We start from the raw sequence: 17,177 nt of genomic DNA on the forward strand, positions 1-17,177 counted from the left end.
AGGTTCACACCTTAAGGCCCCCTGCTTCCCGTTGCCGTATTGCGGACCGCATTTGCGAATCCGCAATACACTGTCGCCGTTCCGTGGGCATTCCCCATCACGGATGCAAACCCACTCCCTTAAATGGGTCCGCAAATACAGAGATGCGAAATGGTACGGAACGAAACCCTACGGAAGCACTACGGAGTGCTTCCGTGGAGTTTCATCCCGTACTTCCGTTCCGCAAAAAGATAGAACATGTCCTATCTTTTTGCGGAACGGCCGGATTGCGGACCCATTAAAGTGAATGGGTTTGCGATCCGCTGCGGCTGCCCCACGAACTATGTTCGTGCATTGCGGCCTACATTTTGCGGCCCGCAGCATGACCACGGGGTGCACACGTTCGTGTGAAAGAGACCTAAGGTTTTCTGTTTTTGTAGCCAATCCCAGGAACAGATTCAGAAAAGGGGAGAAGTCGCCCGTCCTCTGTGCTCACCCTCCTGTATGATCGGCTCCTGCATCAGAAAACCTGAAGGTGTGAACACGGCCTGAGAGCGGAGTCAGCAGAGGGATGTAATGATCGTCTGTGCACCTGTGCGATGACGGGCGGCTCCTGTGCGATGACGGGCGGCACCTGTGCGATGACGGGCGGCACCTGTGCGATGACGGGCGGCGCCTGTGCGATGATGGGTGGCGCCTGTGCGATGATGGGCGGCTCCTGCTCTATATCCAGCAGCATCATCTGCAGTTTTTCTCTTGTGGAGTTGAGCTCTTCTGCTCCAGGTGAGGTGGAGGACACGGCTGAGGTGGAGGACACGGCTGAGGTGGAGGACACGGCTGAGGTGGAGGACACGGCTGAGGTGGAGGACACGGCTGAGGTGGAGGACACGGCTGAGGTGGAGGACACGGCTGAGGTGGAGGACACGGCTGAGGTGGAGGACACGGCTGAGGTGGAGGACACGGCTGAGGTGGAGGACACAGCTGAGGTTCTCAGGCTTCCATATATGCAGCAGGTGTTTGTGATGTTGGGGGTTATACTGCTTCTTGTCCACATCTATTAGGCTGAGTTCACACTTCAGTTATTTGGTGCAGCTCTTCCCTATTCCCCCTCACCCCTGTGTTCTCTGCAGTCAGGGCTCATACACACGTGGGCTCCATGCTGCCGACTGTTCACTTGAATGGGTCCGCGATCTGCAAGAAACGGTCTGCACTGCAAACAGATAGGACACGTTGTGTGTTTCTTTTGTGGTGTGGATTTCTGTGGCCTCCCCCTCCGTGCGTCCGCTCTGTATCGTGTGGATTGCGGCCCAGTGATGGAGGGCATAGGGCCGGGGAGCCTCTGTGGTGGGCGGCTGGGGGGGGCATTTGGGTCATGCGGGGTTGGTAGACCTGGTGTTGGGGTGACCTCTGTTGGATATGTTTAACCCTTCCCTCCTCGGAACGTTCTGTGTCTGGGGGGACGCACCTCCACTTCCCAGCTCTTGGTCTCAGGACCCCGTTACTCGCAGGTTTTTCATATTTCCATTTTTCTTGAACAGGGTTGGTTAACATATTGGCTGTATGTTACAGCTCACACCCACCGCTATACCAGGTGCAGGAAGGGTTAAACATGGTATAACAAGTCATTCTGCTGCTTTCTAAGGTACTTTTTTTTTTTCTAACTCCTAACCTCTTCAAAGTCTCTGCTTGCTGTCAGTGGGTGGAATGTTATTTACATCCAGAGACAGTAACCCTTTCCTGGCCTCTCACTTCTTGTAGATGGCTTTGTCTGTAGGCACACATGGTAGCGCGGCCGTCAGCTCGGTGAGGAGGGAAAACCCTGGATGAGCTACGGAGACGGAGACGAGCCTTCTCTTGGTTCGTTCCTAGACATCATGTGAGAAGGGCTCCTGTGCTGTGGCCCCATGATGACGCTGCTTCTGTCAGGGCCCCAGTACAACACTCCTTGCTTCTGTGCTATTAGTTGTATTATTGGTAGACGGCACCTTTCTTCTTTCCCTCATGTATGAAGATGGGAAATGGCTTCTGACTGGTGGCACTCGGTCTTCTGTCCGGCTCACCCTGAGATTCCAGAGAGCAGGAAGTGTTGTCCTATGTGCAGAAGATCTGGTGACCACCGGCTCCGCACACCTGACTTGCGGTACTTTCACACCAGCGTTATTCTTTTCCGGTATTGAAATCCAGTAAAGGGTCTCAATACCGGGAAAAAGACGCATCAGTTTTGTCCTAATGCTGAATGGAAAGCGATCCGTTCTGTATGCGTCAGGATGTCTTCCGTTCCGTCCCTTGTACGGTATTTGACCAGACAAAATACCGCAGTATTAATGACTGATCCGGTACCAAGTGTTCCGGAAATTGCCGGATCCGGTTTTCTGGTCTGCACATGCGTCGGGACATAGGGGGAGCTGTTTTTGCTTTTGATCTTTGGAAAAAAATGTAATGCCGGGTCTGTTATTCCAGATCTGGAAAAAACCTATTTCCACTTGCATACGTTTTGCCGGATCTGAAGAACACTAGTGTGAACGTACCCTAAAGCGTCTCAGCCTGATTGATGTCTTGTTTTAGCTAATGAAAAATTGTAGTGGTAAAACATTCCCTCGTTGTGCCACCATCTCTAATATTGGCCATGCTGACAGTTTCCTTCTGAATATTCCTTTATTGTGGTGATACAATTGGCCTGTGTGGTCCTTTCATAGTAGACTAAGCAATGTGCGGGTGATTGGACTATGACCCTCATTATGTTATCTGGTGTATCTGATGGGTTTCTGTTTTCAGGATCTGGTCCTTGGAGCGATCATCTCGGGCTGGGGATCTGGAGACGTGACACACGTGGAGGCTTCTTATCCCTCTGCTGCCACCTACAGGACTGTATCCTGTACTGCATGAGAACAGGTAACTATCACTATTCAGAGTATCTGCTGCCCGTCTGACTTCTGTAATAACTAATGGTCCTCTTGTTTTCAGGGCTATATTCAGTGTTGCCCTAAGAACATTTAGTGCCCCCCCCCCCCATATATAGACATATAGTACTTACTGTACCTACAATTTTGACCATGCTGTAAAACTAGTGTAAATGTAGTTTTTCAGTGATTGGTGTGGTCAGAGCGCTAGGTCATTCTATCTAGGTATACGGCCAACATTACTCTGCAGTCATTGTGGTAAGTTATATGGATAAGTTTTTGGTTTGTGTATTACGAATGATCTGCTTTGTGATGGTCAGAGAAATCCTCTCTGCTAGTTGGCAATACAAGTCACATCTCTTCACCTTTCTCCTCATCTGACTGCTCTGATGTCTCCTTATCACTTGTTTCCTGCAGCAGTCAGGATTTAACCCTTACACTATCTTCCTGAAGATCTTACTGTTACATTAGCTGTATGTGAGGAGAGGGTTAAATCTCCTGAATTGCAGCTACAATGAATATACGGCTACTTGTGGCAGGGGGATTTCTTGTCTCCGCTCCTCTGACGGGATTGCCTGGAATTACAATGTCTTTGCCAGACCTATTACTAATGAATTATACTGGGGGCACTGTCAGAACAATCCAGTAGATTTGAGGTTTTGCAGGGTCACACAGCATTATAAATGACTGTAAAGCAGCACAATCCGGTCAGAGGAGCAGAGGTCAGAATGGGAATCACAATTATACGCATTGAACTTGCTTCATCTGACCTAAATTGTGTTAATGAGACATGAGAAGCCGCACTAAGGTGACGTGTCTACATAAATCATTAGCTCTATTTGTGAAGTGCGCCTCCTTCTGGGCACCCTGGGCACTTGCCCTCTTGTGCCTTGTTGTAAATACAGACCTGCTCATTTGTAGGTTTTACACTGGTGATTACGGTTGATGGCTCTATAGGCCGTGGTAGAAACTGTTGTCGCCCAGTTACGTTTCCAGTATGTTATGCCGTCCATGGTTTGTGGTGACAGCAGCTTTATTCCATATAGCTATTAACATCCATTGACTTGTTTTCAGGCCTATAAATCTCCAGATCTAAGAACTTGATCCTTTTGGTCTCCACTTCATAGGGAAACTTCAAGCTTTATTGATCTTGATGTATTGGGTGAACTTATCAAAGTCGTCCTCGGTGTCTATTCAGACAAAGCCACCCTTGTATCTCTCCTGCATGGCTGCAGGTCTTCTATGGATATCCACGTTAGACCCATGATTAGAGGTATGTTCTTCATGCATCTCAACACAAACCTATAGTCAAGATCTCCCTCTTGTATTGTTATGGCACGTCCCAAGACACCAGAAGAGTGACGCCTAGGTCAGGTGGAGAGATGTGACTATTTAATGTTTGTGTTAAGTGATGTATATTACTAGATGTGAGTGTAATGAACCTTTCCTTATTCCTCCTTTGGATGCAGTCTACACTATGGTCCTGCTCCTTGCAGTGAGATCTCCTGCAGTGTCTTGGAGACCGGTCCATCTGCTGCATGTAATCTAAAAGCCAAGTCTGGGGATTGCGGTCTGCCATTAAGAGGAAGATATGCAGATCTTCAGAACCTGTTTTTACGCATGAAGTGAATGGTGACCGTAAGTACTGGAGACGTTTCAACTCTGAATCACAGTAGACTGCTACAGAGTTAGATCTTCGTTTCTTGCTGCTATAGGAAGCTTAGGCTATTTCTTTATCTCCTGTACAGCTCCTCAATTAGTTGTTTTAGCTGTATGTCTTATCACTATCCTAAGGTGAGCATCCGTTTTAATACCAGATTACATGTTATGAGAAGTGACTTATTGATGGTTCTTTTTGATTTGTGAAGCCCTCATGACCCACCACAATAATGTGTGCATTTCCTAAAGTTCAGAAGCTCTTTGGTCAACCCTTTATGTAGGATGTTTGGTTAGAACTGGTCTGTAATTTATCTATTGTGACTGAATTTGTCTGATTTCAGGGTCATCTATCTTCTCTACTACATGGACCCATCCCACTGAGGACAACAACCTACCAAATAAGAGGATTACCATCTCATGAACCCGATAACCTTTCCCTCAGTATCTCATCTATTTTTAAAGCTTTGCTTCTAGCAGTCTAGCTTTACAGTTGGACAGACTGGGACACCTTGAAGATTTTGACCATGGATTGATTTGCATGAATAAGTCTCAAGTCAATGGTGAGGTTAAATTGGAATATTTTAAGAACTGGTTTATGTGACCTGGCCATCAGAAGGATGGGTTATCTCAATGGTACCAGTGTTGTCATTTGAGCACTAGAAAATGTAAGTTATCAAATACTTTGCTTTTAGGATGAGTCTAGGGAAATCTGTTTGAGGGTACTTGTGAAACCTTTACCAAATCACTAGAACTTATTTATTTTAATTTTTTTGGTCAGGCTGAAGGGGTTAAGCAATTCTGGTTTGGAAGTTGTGTGGAGTTTACGTTCTGCTCCTCCTGCCCAACACTGGTATCTCATGTTCTCCCACATTCACAGCTCTTAATAACCATGGTCCACATGCTTTGTTCTCAAGGAAACCCAAACCATTTTCTGTACTTTTGAGGGTTTCTTTAGACTTGCTCAAGTGACTTCATAAGTGTCACGATCATGAGCTGCCCCAGGTATTCCCAAAATGTGATCTGCGTTCCTTGAGGGCTGGATTTAAGATTCCTGTTAAATGGGGAACACTGAACATTTGAGGAATGGAACATATAATGAACTGAAAATTGTACACGAAAGTCGGCCACTAACTAAGTTATCGCTGTGGGGGATGTGAACCATTGATGCCCATAGAATACAGGGACACCATATACTATAAAGTACTCATCTACTGTTCTGTATTAGACCTCCAAACCTTTAGTAAGAATGTAATGTGCAGCTAAAATGTGGAATCAAAGCCCCTAATTTCTTCTATGGTGGAGTTCAAGGGCTTGTACAGGACATGGAAGGATGACTTACCTGGAAAATCCACCACTGTTCCAGCGCTTATTATCCAACGTCACTGCTGCAGTGGTCACATGATGGAAGCTCTGGATTGACGGTGGACTCTTCAGGTAAGTAAAGATACTTTCACGTCTCCTGCAATTTGCTCCTTGTCCTGAACAACCCCTTCAACAGTTCAAACCTATTACCTTTTTTTTGCCTGACAACAGTTTTCTGTTAGTCCTAAATGTTCAGAGTTGTCACTTTGCCTTCCTAATACTCTTAGCATCTTTCACATGCTGGTAGCCACTAGGTGATTACTATGAGGGCAGGCAAAAACTCTTCCAAAGGTGAGGACTTGACGTGTTCTCCATCCTGAGGCATGATGGGGCTGTTGAGGAATGTTGAAGGATGGTTCCAGCACTATGGATGCAGATCTGAATCTCCTACAGGGCTGGTCATGCACATCAAGTTTCTTTGCTTGAATCTTGAGTAGGCTTGAGATGGAACTTCTCACTTAATGTTTTATTTCTTTTAACTTGCCACTGTAAATTGATTTATATTGCTTCTCATGGTTGGGGTATAGTGTGAGGTACTAACAATATACCTTCCAATCCCTGACTTTACCCTTGGTCATAACTTAATCTTTATGTAACTTGTTGCCCAGGGCTATGATGAGGAATGTTGCCATACCCTTGGTTTCAGGGTTATCTGGTATAAATGCCATTTGTATGACTGGATCAACAGTGTATGCGTGAAAATAATTATTTGTGGCATCAGTGGGTGGTGGGCCTACTAACAAAGGTTGACAATTAAAATACATGATATCCTTGTTTGTCATAAAGTAATAGAGGAAGGTGGAGAGGGGAAAAGAATCACCACATACTTGACAATGGGGGAATATTGCTAGGATATGCCCCCATTGTCTGATAGGTGCGGGTCCCACCTCTGGGACCCACACCTACAAGGAGAACGGAGCAGAGAAAATTGGAGGGCGCACTGTGCATGCGCAGCCGCCCTCCATTCATTTCTATGGAGCTGCCGAAAATAGCCAAGCACTGGCTCGGCTATTTCCGTCGGCCCCATAGTAATGAATGGGAGCGGTGGCCGCGCATGCGCGGTGCGCTTCCATTCACTTAAATGGGAGAGGCGGGGAGCTGTGCCTGGTGGTGGACGGAACCCGGGGTCCTCCAGCCACAATTCTCCCCTGCTCTGTTCTCCTTGTAGGTGCGGGTCCCAAAGGTGGGACCCGCACCTATCAGACAATGCGGGCATATCCTAGCGATATGCCCCCATTGTCTAAGATGGGATAACCCCTTTAATGGTCTATTTTAGTAGAAGGTTCTTTCCTCCAAATTTTCTCAGCACCTGTCCAGTTGTCAACTAGTCTGGATTATAACTGAGCCCGAACTACCTGTCTTGTATTTGAGGCCTTAAAAGCGATGTATCGGGCACTTCACTAAATATCTCTATGCTTTGTTTTTCATGCTCTAGTTGCTTTTGTAGCTACTGCTTGATATTTTTGTGTATTTCATTTTATATTCTAGTCTGCAGTTATCATTATAGTGACCCAAATGCCTTCTATAGTGCCATGCATTACATCTGCCAGCTTGAGTGGTGGTGAGCCCTTCCTATTGACTTCATTGGAAGGCGGATACAAATGCATATGGTGGTATCCAGATAAATGGGACTGCACAGTGACCACATACATGGTGCCACACATCTACTGTAACATATCACTTAACTTATTCTTATAGTCCTTGTGTGGTCCATACCAGTGGTGTTGCTAGGGCTGGTGTCACCCGGTGCGTTAGAAAATTGTGTCTCCCCGTCTCCCCCCTCCCCCCGCATCCCCGGAGCAATAATTTTTTTGTCATATAACCAAAAATATGTTGAAAGAAATCAAAGTTAATGCTTTTAAAAAATAACGTTTATTTTAAATCCAACCCCTTTACTGAACAAATAACATTTTACAACACTAAATTAACAGGATAAAATTATAAATAATTAAATAATACAAAATTCAACATGAATATTAAATAAATAAATAATTAAATAACAGGAACAAATATAAGTGGACTTAGAACATCTCAATCAATTCAGAACTTTGCTTTCCTGGCCTTCAAAGCTGCAAAACTATTAATTGCTTCATCGAAATCAATGGTTTGCACTAATTCGCTTTCAACTGACAACAGTGCAAGATCGGAAAGCCTAGGCTCTCCCATTGTAGATCGCAGATAATTTTTGATAAGTTTAAGTTTTGAAAAGCTCCTCTCGCACGAAGCCACAGATACGCAGATTGTGAGAAATAATTTCAGACATGGCGAAAGGTGTGGGAGAGACTCAATAAAATCCCATTCAGCTATAAAGGTCAAAACTTGTAAAGCTGCCCAATCTTTGACTTCTTCTAGGTCCAACTTTGCTGCTGTTAGGTGTCTTCTCAACCTTGGTATTGTTAGCGCAATTCATGCGCTTCTCCTTCTTTGTGTGGTGCCAAATCAATTAGAAGAATAAGTATGTGTACACCATACTGCTTTATAATGAGACCAGACACACTAGGTGGTTTCATGAAAGCATCTTCTCATCTTCCTTGAGCCATGGTAGAAGAGACCCTTTATTCACATTACATTGACTTAAATAGCAGACATGACATCACAAAAGGGGTGTTCCTTAAGAAGAGACTATTCGCTCCTTAACCTGATAGGAGTGGTTTCTGCAACTTCAACTGAGTTTATAGGTATATTTGAAGACTGTAATGTAATCCCCTCTTCCCCCTCCCTTATTGACCTTCTCATACATATGGTTTGCGGCCATCTAGTGGACAAAAATGTGTACTACAGAATGTTCTCATTATATATGCATAGAATAATAAATCCATCTCTCACAAATCCCTCCTTTTGCGGGAAATAGACCAGAGGTGAACAGGCAAAGTGAGGTACTCTCCCAACGCCCTAAACAGCGAAGAGCTGGACTTTCCTTATTGCTTCACCAGGTCCCCTCAACTCCCTTTCGGGTTTGCCTTCACCTTGTCCTATTTACCCCGCAACCGTCAACAAGGTTTTATTTACTTAAGGATGGAATAATCTTTGTCTTTGACAGGGGCACAGCACATATACATAGTGTGGGCATGGATGTATTATACATTTTCCAAAACAATTTTCCTAAAATGTAGAACTATATGACAGCCTGTTAAAACCAAATTCTAATAACATTGTAGTCGCTGAACCAGTTCCCAAAACATTATTCTGGCCATGATATTAATTTCAGAATTTTTCCCATCCAGTTCATTTGATAAAGTCCATCAGTTTCCTCAGATCCTTGGTGATCCTTCCATCAGGGGCCGTGGTGTCCGGAATGTAGATGCAGCAGTTCCTGTAGACCCCTCCTTTTTCTGCTGTCAAGGACCAGTCGGTTCTGTAGTCATCACTGGAAAAGAGCTCAGTTGTTCCACCATTCCCTGCATAGCATCACAGATATAATTCACAAATCTCTGTTGATGACAATAGAGATGTTAATCCAATAAAAAAAATAATATTATTATTTTTTTAATTTTTTTTATACTACTAATCATGGGAATTAATGACTCCAATCCTGCAACGATCTGACTTTTAGCTTTAAATTAATCAGAAACTCTTCTACAGACTCTTATGGCATCAATGTATAAACGTGAGTCAAAGGATGTAGGCAGTGACCTCCTTAGTCATGACCGGACATTGTTTTCTGATTTGATCTCACTCAGGAGGTGAGAATAGAACAAATGGCATCAGTACCCGATCAGGACTTAATCAGGGTACATTGACCACTTCATTCCACCTGCATCCCGGGTCGGAGTTTCAAATCTCCACACAATCACCAGATATCTGCGTTTTGATCATTTTGGTTGATAAACCAACTGTCAGAGTAAACGTTAGAGTCTCTACTTGTCGTCTTCAGCTGAATTATGTAAAAACAATATCCTCGAGGGAAAACACCAAAGGGCTTTTCTGTATAAATCCTGTCTAAGGTCAGCTTGTCATATTATTTTTTTAAATTGGCCAAATATTTAATGTCAATTATAGGTAAGGATGTAGGAGCCACAGATGCAACTGAACTTTGAGGTTTCTCCCTTACCAACATTCTAAATTTACACATGCTCCTAACACATATATCCCTGAATCCTGTTGGATAGGATTTCTAATGGACATGAACAGAGGATTACACTCATCATGTTTACAACTGTTTGGTGGTGTTCCCTTCAGGATAGTCACCCTTTTCGACAAACCTTCAGCTTTACTGACTCTAGAGGTAGTTTCCACTGGTTTATATTCCCAACACTTTAGACTAGTACTCCATTCGGTTAATTTCCAATATCCACAGTTGGTATGGTCATATTTAAACACAATTACCATAGACTGGGTCAGTTCCAGTCACACAGATGTACGGTACTTATCAGACCAAAACCAAGTGTCCTATCTGTCCTCTGTATTACAGTCCACTATACTGCAAAAGTCAACTTAGTTGTTCCTGACTCATCTTGATAATATAACACCGTTGGAATTTGATTTCCCCTTTGTACAATATGGAACAAACAATAAGGCATGAAACAACATTATGGCTCTTATAGTCCGGGCACTTGATTGCAATACGATCAGTTTCTACTTGCAATTCAACAGCAGTGGCGGTGGTTATCAGGACTTGATGTAGATCTTCAAACCGTAGCTCTAGGACTTTCCACACGTCTCTTGTTTCACCACTATCCAATCTCCTGATTGTAAAGAATGAATCGCTTCTCTACAGTCTGGATTCTAGGAAACAACTAAAACTTGGAAATACACATTAGACAATAATTTGTGCAACAGACAACCTCATTTGGAAAACTACTATGCTGCATCTGGAACTATTGGGGAAATAGACACCTAATCCAGGGGCATTCCCAAAGAGTACTTCATAAGGACTTAGGCCTATCTTCCGGTTAGATGTATATCGGAGGAAGAAAAACCCTAGGGGTAGGCACTTTCACCTCAGTCAGTATCTTTTAGCTGTAGCCTTTGCTACAGGCCAAATCTCCGAATATCCTGGAAAGAGATCAATATAGACACAGACATATTCACACTGTTCCACCTTTGTTCTGAATGTAGTCAATCCACAGTCTCTGAAATGGGTAAGATGACCTGGGCATATGCTTTCCTGGAACTTCCATAGTTCTCCTATCATTATTACAGCATTCACCTTCACCTAACCTAGTGGCAGCATTGTTGAACCCAGGAGCCATCCACTACAGAACCCAATCACACCTTCTCTCTCTCTCGATTTGCCCACGTTCTAAATCCATCCTCTTTAGGTAGAGTGCCCTCTGAAGGAAGAGTTTCTTACCAACTCTCCAGAGTCCTATTATCACTTCTACCTTTTATCCTTTGATGTTTCCTTTCAGCCTCTGTAACCTGTATCTGAAAAAGGCAAACTTTTTGGAAGTCCACTGGCCCTAAGCCATCCTGTATCACACAGATTTCCACTTAGCGTAGACTTCAGATAATAATGTAGCCTCTACCTTCTCAGGCAGCATCAGGGCATCAAATATCTTTCATACACTCAGCATTCATTATTGATGGGCTTACCCATGGATCAAACAAAATCTCTGCTTCACTAGATTAGACCATAATAATGAGTGATACCGAAGGCATACCTGGATGTTAGTAGTCTTACCCTCAGCCATCTTACCAACCTCAGCGAGTGTCTTCAGCTCTGTCTCCTGCACTACCATTGCTGGACGGAGTGGTTCTTTCTTGACAACATCAGATTAAGTAGGAACAGCATAGCCTGTCCGAAATGATCCATCTTCCAGGAACCTGAAATTATCTACCAGAAACTCAAAAATGTGGTTATTAATTGGAGACAGTAAATTTGAATTTTTAGATTTTTTTTACTACTCCCAGAAAGCACTCCATTTACAAAGGTGGGAAAAAGTATTTGTATTTACTACTCCCAGCCTCCCCCCATCCAGATGCAGCAGAGTAATCGGATCAAATTTTGCACACCCTTAAGACGGTGATTAATTGGTGAGAGGAGTAGGAATTGCATTACTAGATGCTCCTACACATGTGATACTACCCTTAGTCATGAGAGATCATGGAACATGTTTGCTATGAGGCAATGGAATTAGATCCTAAGGATTGTATAGATAACAGGGATCCAGTATTTGATTCTGGGTTGTTAATTCCCTATGGGTGTTTCATTTGAAGGGGCTGAACATTTGTCTTCCTCCCATGGGCGAGGAAGAGGGCAAGTACATACAAAGTCTTCCTCCCCCTCTTGTGGGGAGGACTGATAGGCAGCCACGCCCGCCTTAGGTCTTTGTTTGATTTAACTTTAACAATATGACAAAATAGGGACAAAATTAACTTCACTCAAGCCTAGCCAACACTAGATGGCCGCAGATGATCTTTAAGACCATCCACAAAGGCAGCACTTAGGATCTTCTCATGCATAGCTAAAGTAAGCTCAAAAATCCAAATCCACCCAACTTTCCTGGAGTCTAGTGAAAACTTTCTCCACACTCCTCTGTCCTGATGACAATGTGACTGACTGACCTAAAAACTTCCTCCCAGACTCACTTATCTTCACTATGCATTAAATCCCCAGCTCTACATTGAACTCAATTTTCCAAATCTCATAAATAATATGAGAAAACTCTCCATATTTTAACTAATTTTCTATAAAGCAGCATAAGTTAGTTCTCTGAATTGGGATTTCTATTCATCATGGCAAAATTGATGTTACTACTGGGTGTGATATAATGATGCAGATATCCCTACACTTTCACTCATCTCTGAATATGGACTTAGAATGGGTGCAACCTTAGATTGAGTAGACTGGTCTGGAATATTTCTAGTAGGCATCATAGAGGCAATTACTGCAGGTACCTTTTTAACTGATGGGACATACAATTGGGAAGGGTTATTTTCAGACATCGCTGGATATAATCCAGTGTTGGAAACTATGATAGGAATTGTGTCCTGTCTTTGAGATCCACAAACAGCATTTCTGTACCTGCACACACACTCCCATCCCCCATAAGGAGGGGGTTGATGTTCTAAGGAAAGAGTTTTGGGGGGTGGGGAAGGGCTAGAGGGAGCAGAAGGCACAGTGGGTGGTGCTGATAACAGCATTCCAGAACATGGTGTAGAGGAGGGGCTGACAGAAAAAGCAATAGTATTGTTTGTTGGACCACAAGACCCAGGATTACTTTTTAAAGTTACAACAGATGTGGTGGGGAAAGGGATGCCACATGGCAAACTTCTTTGTTCTCTGTTCCCTACCACACCCAAATCCTCCATTTTACTATACCAATATTGTCCATTCTCCTCAATTTCTTTCAACTTTCCATATACACTTTTCCACAAACTTTAATTTAATCTATCTCCTACTGAATTTGCAACCTCTAGGGGGAACTTTTACACAAAACTGCATATTTCCGGTTAATACCGGAAATCGCTGCTACTTAGTATGACAGAATGCTTTCAACTTTTATTCCTAACTGAAACTTTTCCTTTCTTTTTCTCTCATCAGCTGAGCTGCTGTTAACATCTCTTCACTCTGTCCTGCAACATTAGAATTTCCCATTATTGTAGTTACACAAAGATCAAACAATTGCTATTTATCGAGCCCGCTAACTTAAGCGTAGTTGCACAAAGATCAAACTGTATCCGATTACTATAAGTAATCGCTACCGAACCCACAAACTCAAGCGCAGTTGCACAAAGATCAAACGATATAATAGTATTGAGCCCACAATTTCTCTTGGTGAAGACCCCTAGTCAATTCACCGGGATACAAAATCTTAATAACTTCCAATTGCCTATGACAATTGGTGTTAACCCTTTCCTCAAAATTCTCGTCAGAACCTTGGCTGGGATCCAATTCTACATCGCAGGATATCCAACTCAGCTGTCTAACAACTTCCGTTTAGTTTCAGCATGTTCTACCACACAAAGAAGGAATATTTTAACAGGTTCTTTCTAACGGACAGATCAGCTATAATTTGAACCCTTTTATCGCGATAACACCAATTCAACTCTTGAGAACCCACAAAAGCGGAAGTTTCAGAGGAGATTTGTAAGAAATAAAGCTTTCTTACCTTGCCGGCATGTGATCTCGTCTGATGGTTCCGTTTAAGTCGCTCTCGTGGAGTTTGAATCGGAAGTTACGCAAGCTGTCTGCCCCACTCATGGGCGCCATTTGTTAGCGCAATTCATGCGCTTCTCCTTCTTTGTGTGGTGTCAAATCAATTAGAAGAATAAGTATGTGTACACCATACTGCTTTATAATGAGACCAGACACACTAGGTGGTTTCATGAAAGCATCTTCTCATCTTCCCTGAGCCATGGTAGAAGAGACCCTTTATTCACATTACATTGACTTAAATAGCAGACATGACATCACAAAAGGGGTGTTCCTTAAGAAGAGACTATTCGCTCCTTAACCTGATAGGAGTGGTTTCTGCAACTTCAACTGAGTTTATAGGTATATTTGAAGACTGTAATGTAATCCCCCTCTTCCCCCTCCCCTTATTGACCTTCTCATACATATGGTTTGCGGCCATCTAGTCGACAAAAATGTGTACTACAGAATGTTCTCATTATATATGCATAGAATAATAAATCCATCTCTCACAGTATCTCCAGTAACAGCTCACTCTCAGATACCTCATCGTAGAAATTGGTCAGTTTTGGAATGGACACCTTTAATTCTCCTTCAGTGGCACATATGAGACTCTTTGCTTGAACAGCCTCAAACATGCCTGCTACTTCCATGATGGCTCTTTATCTGGTTTGGAGTTCCAAATGAAAGCGATCAATGCACTCAAACATCGCCCTCTTTTTTTCTTCTTGGAGACTTGGGCTTCCAGCATTTCTTGCCAGTTCCCCTGCCATCCTCTTCTTGAACCTGGTTCTTCTCTCTACTGCAATTCCATATTCATCAGCTTTTAAAAGTGCCTGCTGAATTGCATTTTCGACTAGGTGACTGCGCTCCTCACACAGAAAAAGTCTTAGTGTCTCAAGCTTTGTCACCACTTTATCGAGACTTAAGCCCTTAGTCTGCAGGAAGTGCTGTGTATCATCAACTTCCCTCAGTACATCAGACCAGAAGTGCAGGTAGCATAGAAAAGTAAAGTCACAGACAGCAGGTAGAAGACCTTGTGCTGCTCCTCTTGTGTCCATATTTTCACAAGGTTCACAAAGAGCTTCAAGTGCCGACACAAAGATGTCAAATTTTTCTTTTACTGGCTTAACTGCAGCATAATGAGCACTCCAGCGCGTTGTGGATAGTCTTTTTACTGACACTCCAGCATGGTCAATTAACACAACCCATCGATGGGTGGAAGCAGCAAAAAAAGAAAACATTGTCTGCAGAGTTCCAAAAAAGGTCACGCAAGATGCATTTTGAGCAAAAGAGTGCTGACCACACAAGTTAAGGGAATCGTCCACACATCTATTAAAAATAGCCTTCCTGTTTTTTCCCTTCAGAATGGATTGTACAACTCCATGGATTCCAGCCATAGTAGCAGCATTATCATAACCCTGAGAGCGGCACATCATTATGTCTAGTCCATCACTTTCTAGTTTTTGAAGAATGTCAACTGAGGTCAGCAGCTTTTTTTTTCCCCTTTAAAGGGAAAAATCCTAAAAAAAACTTATTTTACCTCAACTTTCCTGTTGGTGATGTGTACATATCTGATCACTTCAGACATCTGATCAGTATGCGATACGTCAGGTGTGCTGTCAAACATGATGCCAAAGTACTTGGCAGACTTTATGTCCGTTACAATCTTCTCCTTCACATGATTTGCCAGGACACTTATAAACTCATTCTGAGTTTGTGGAGACAGATAGGAGACAGACAGGTTAAGTTTACAGGTGTGCCGCTTTAACCTAATTAGGTGTTCCTTCAGTACCGGATCATACTTGGAAAGCATCTCACGAAAGTTCCCCTTAGTCAAAGAAGACTCCTCTTCCTTGTGACCATGAAATGCCAGATTCTGCTTGGCAAGAAACAATGTGATATCCAACAACCTGTGCAAAATGTCCCTCCACTTTTTCTTCTCAGTCTCCATCCTAGAAATAGTTTGGGCATCAATAGTTTCATGCAGCCTCAGTCCTGCTGCCAAAGTTTTCCACTTTTCCAAACAGTATAAGTGCTCTTCGGATGTCTCATGATTATATACATTTGGGCTCAGTTTCCACCACTTCTGAAACCCAGTGACAAATTTGGATGTTGTATCTGTAGTACAGCTGGTAAAGAGTTGGCAACAAAAGCAATATAAATTCCCGCTGACAGGTGAGTAAACCATCCATGTCCTCAGAATTTTCTCTCCGTTTGGCATGACCTTGTAAAACCACACTTTTGAAAGTTGACGCACTTCTCCCTTTTGATGCAGCTTTTTCATCGGGCCTTTTGGTGACACTAAAAGGACCATCTTGGTTCTGGAAAGAAGCACTTCCTCTTTTCACAATTTCTACCTGAAAATGATCTGGAACCGGTATCTCCCAGAAGGACACATCAGATAAAATTTGCAAATCTTTCTCCTTAACTGCAGTCATGTCTTTCATGGTGTACGGACTATGGCTCGAGTCGCTTTCAGCACTCTCTTCTGTTTCAGATTCTGTAATTTCCCCTCCTTGCTCTTCTTCAGTTTCTGCTATTTCCACTTCTTGCTCCTCTGCAGAAAGCTTTCTAGCAAAAGCATCAGAAGAATCAGCTTGATCAATTGGCGGAGTGTCTTTTGATGAACCCTGGCCATCATCTGGTCTTTTGACATACTTGAGCAAGGATCCAGCAAGGGTTTTGATTGCTTGAATTTTTGACTCTCTTGTTCTCCTTTGCTGGTATCCACTTGGCCTCTTTGACTTATGCACTCCATGTGGCATGGTGGAATATTCGCTTAGGAATTCAGACTTTGCTTTCTGAAATCCATTTGAAAAAAGGACAGCATGAAAACATATAATTTTGTCTCTTGTGCTTCTCATATTTTGCTAATGGTATGGATAAACCATATAATACACCGTTGTTTGGTTTAACTTTGTGGGGGGGTGGTTGTTGGGGGTGCTAGCAGACAGATCACCGATGGGAAGGGGGGGTGCTAGTGGCAGGTCCGGTGGAAGTATTTTTGCCAACACAAGCAAAGCTACACTTTGGCGCATTCTCCCCCTAACGCCAGTATCCGGACCCCACTCCAATCTCAAACTCCCTACTGCCGCCTCTGCTCCAGTCACACACCCCTGACCCCGTGTGCTGCTCTCTGTGTGAGTGAGGGGCTGCGCCGCCGTACGGCACATGTAGCACACAACACACCTGTCAGA

The 17,177-nt window shown here is 43.4% G+C and overlaps 1 protein-coding gene across 1 annotated transcript; it reads right to left on the bottom strand.

The window, feature by feature from the left end:
* Window positions 1–14,639: 14,639 nt before the first annotated feature.
* LOC120989065 (zinc finger MYM-type protein 1-like) lies at window positions 14,640–16,745 on the bottom strand. Its single transcript, XM_040416930.1, is given in 4 exon segments — window positions 14,640–15,456; window positions 15,458–15,513; window positions 15,515–16,246; window positions 16,248–16,745. Coding segments are annotated over 4 exon segments (2,103 nt in total).
* Between the last annotated feature and the right edge of the window lie 432 nt (window positions 16,746–17,177).

This window comes from Bufo bufo, chromosome 1 (genome assembly GCF_905171765.1).
Source record: "Bufo bufo chromosome 1, aBufBuf1.1, whole genome shotgun sequence".
NCBI classification, from domain to species: Eukaryota; Metazoa; Chordata; class Amphibia; order Anura; family Bufonidae; genus Bufo; species Bufo bufo.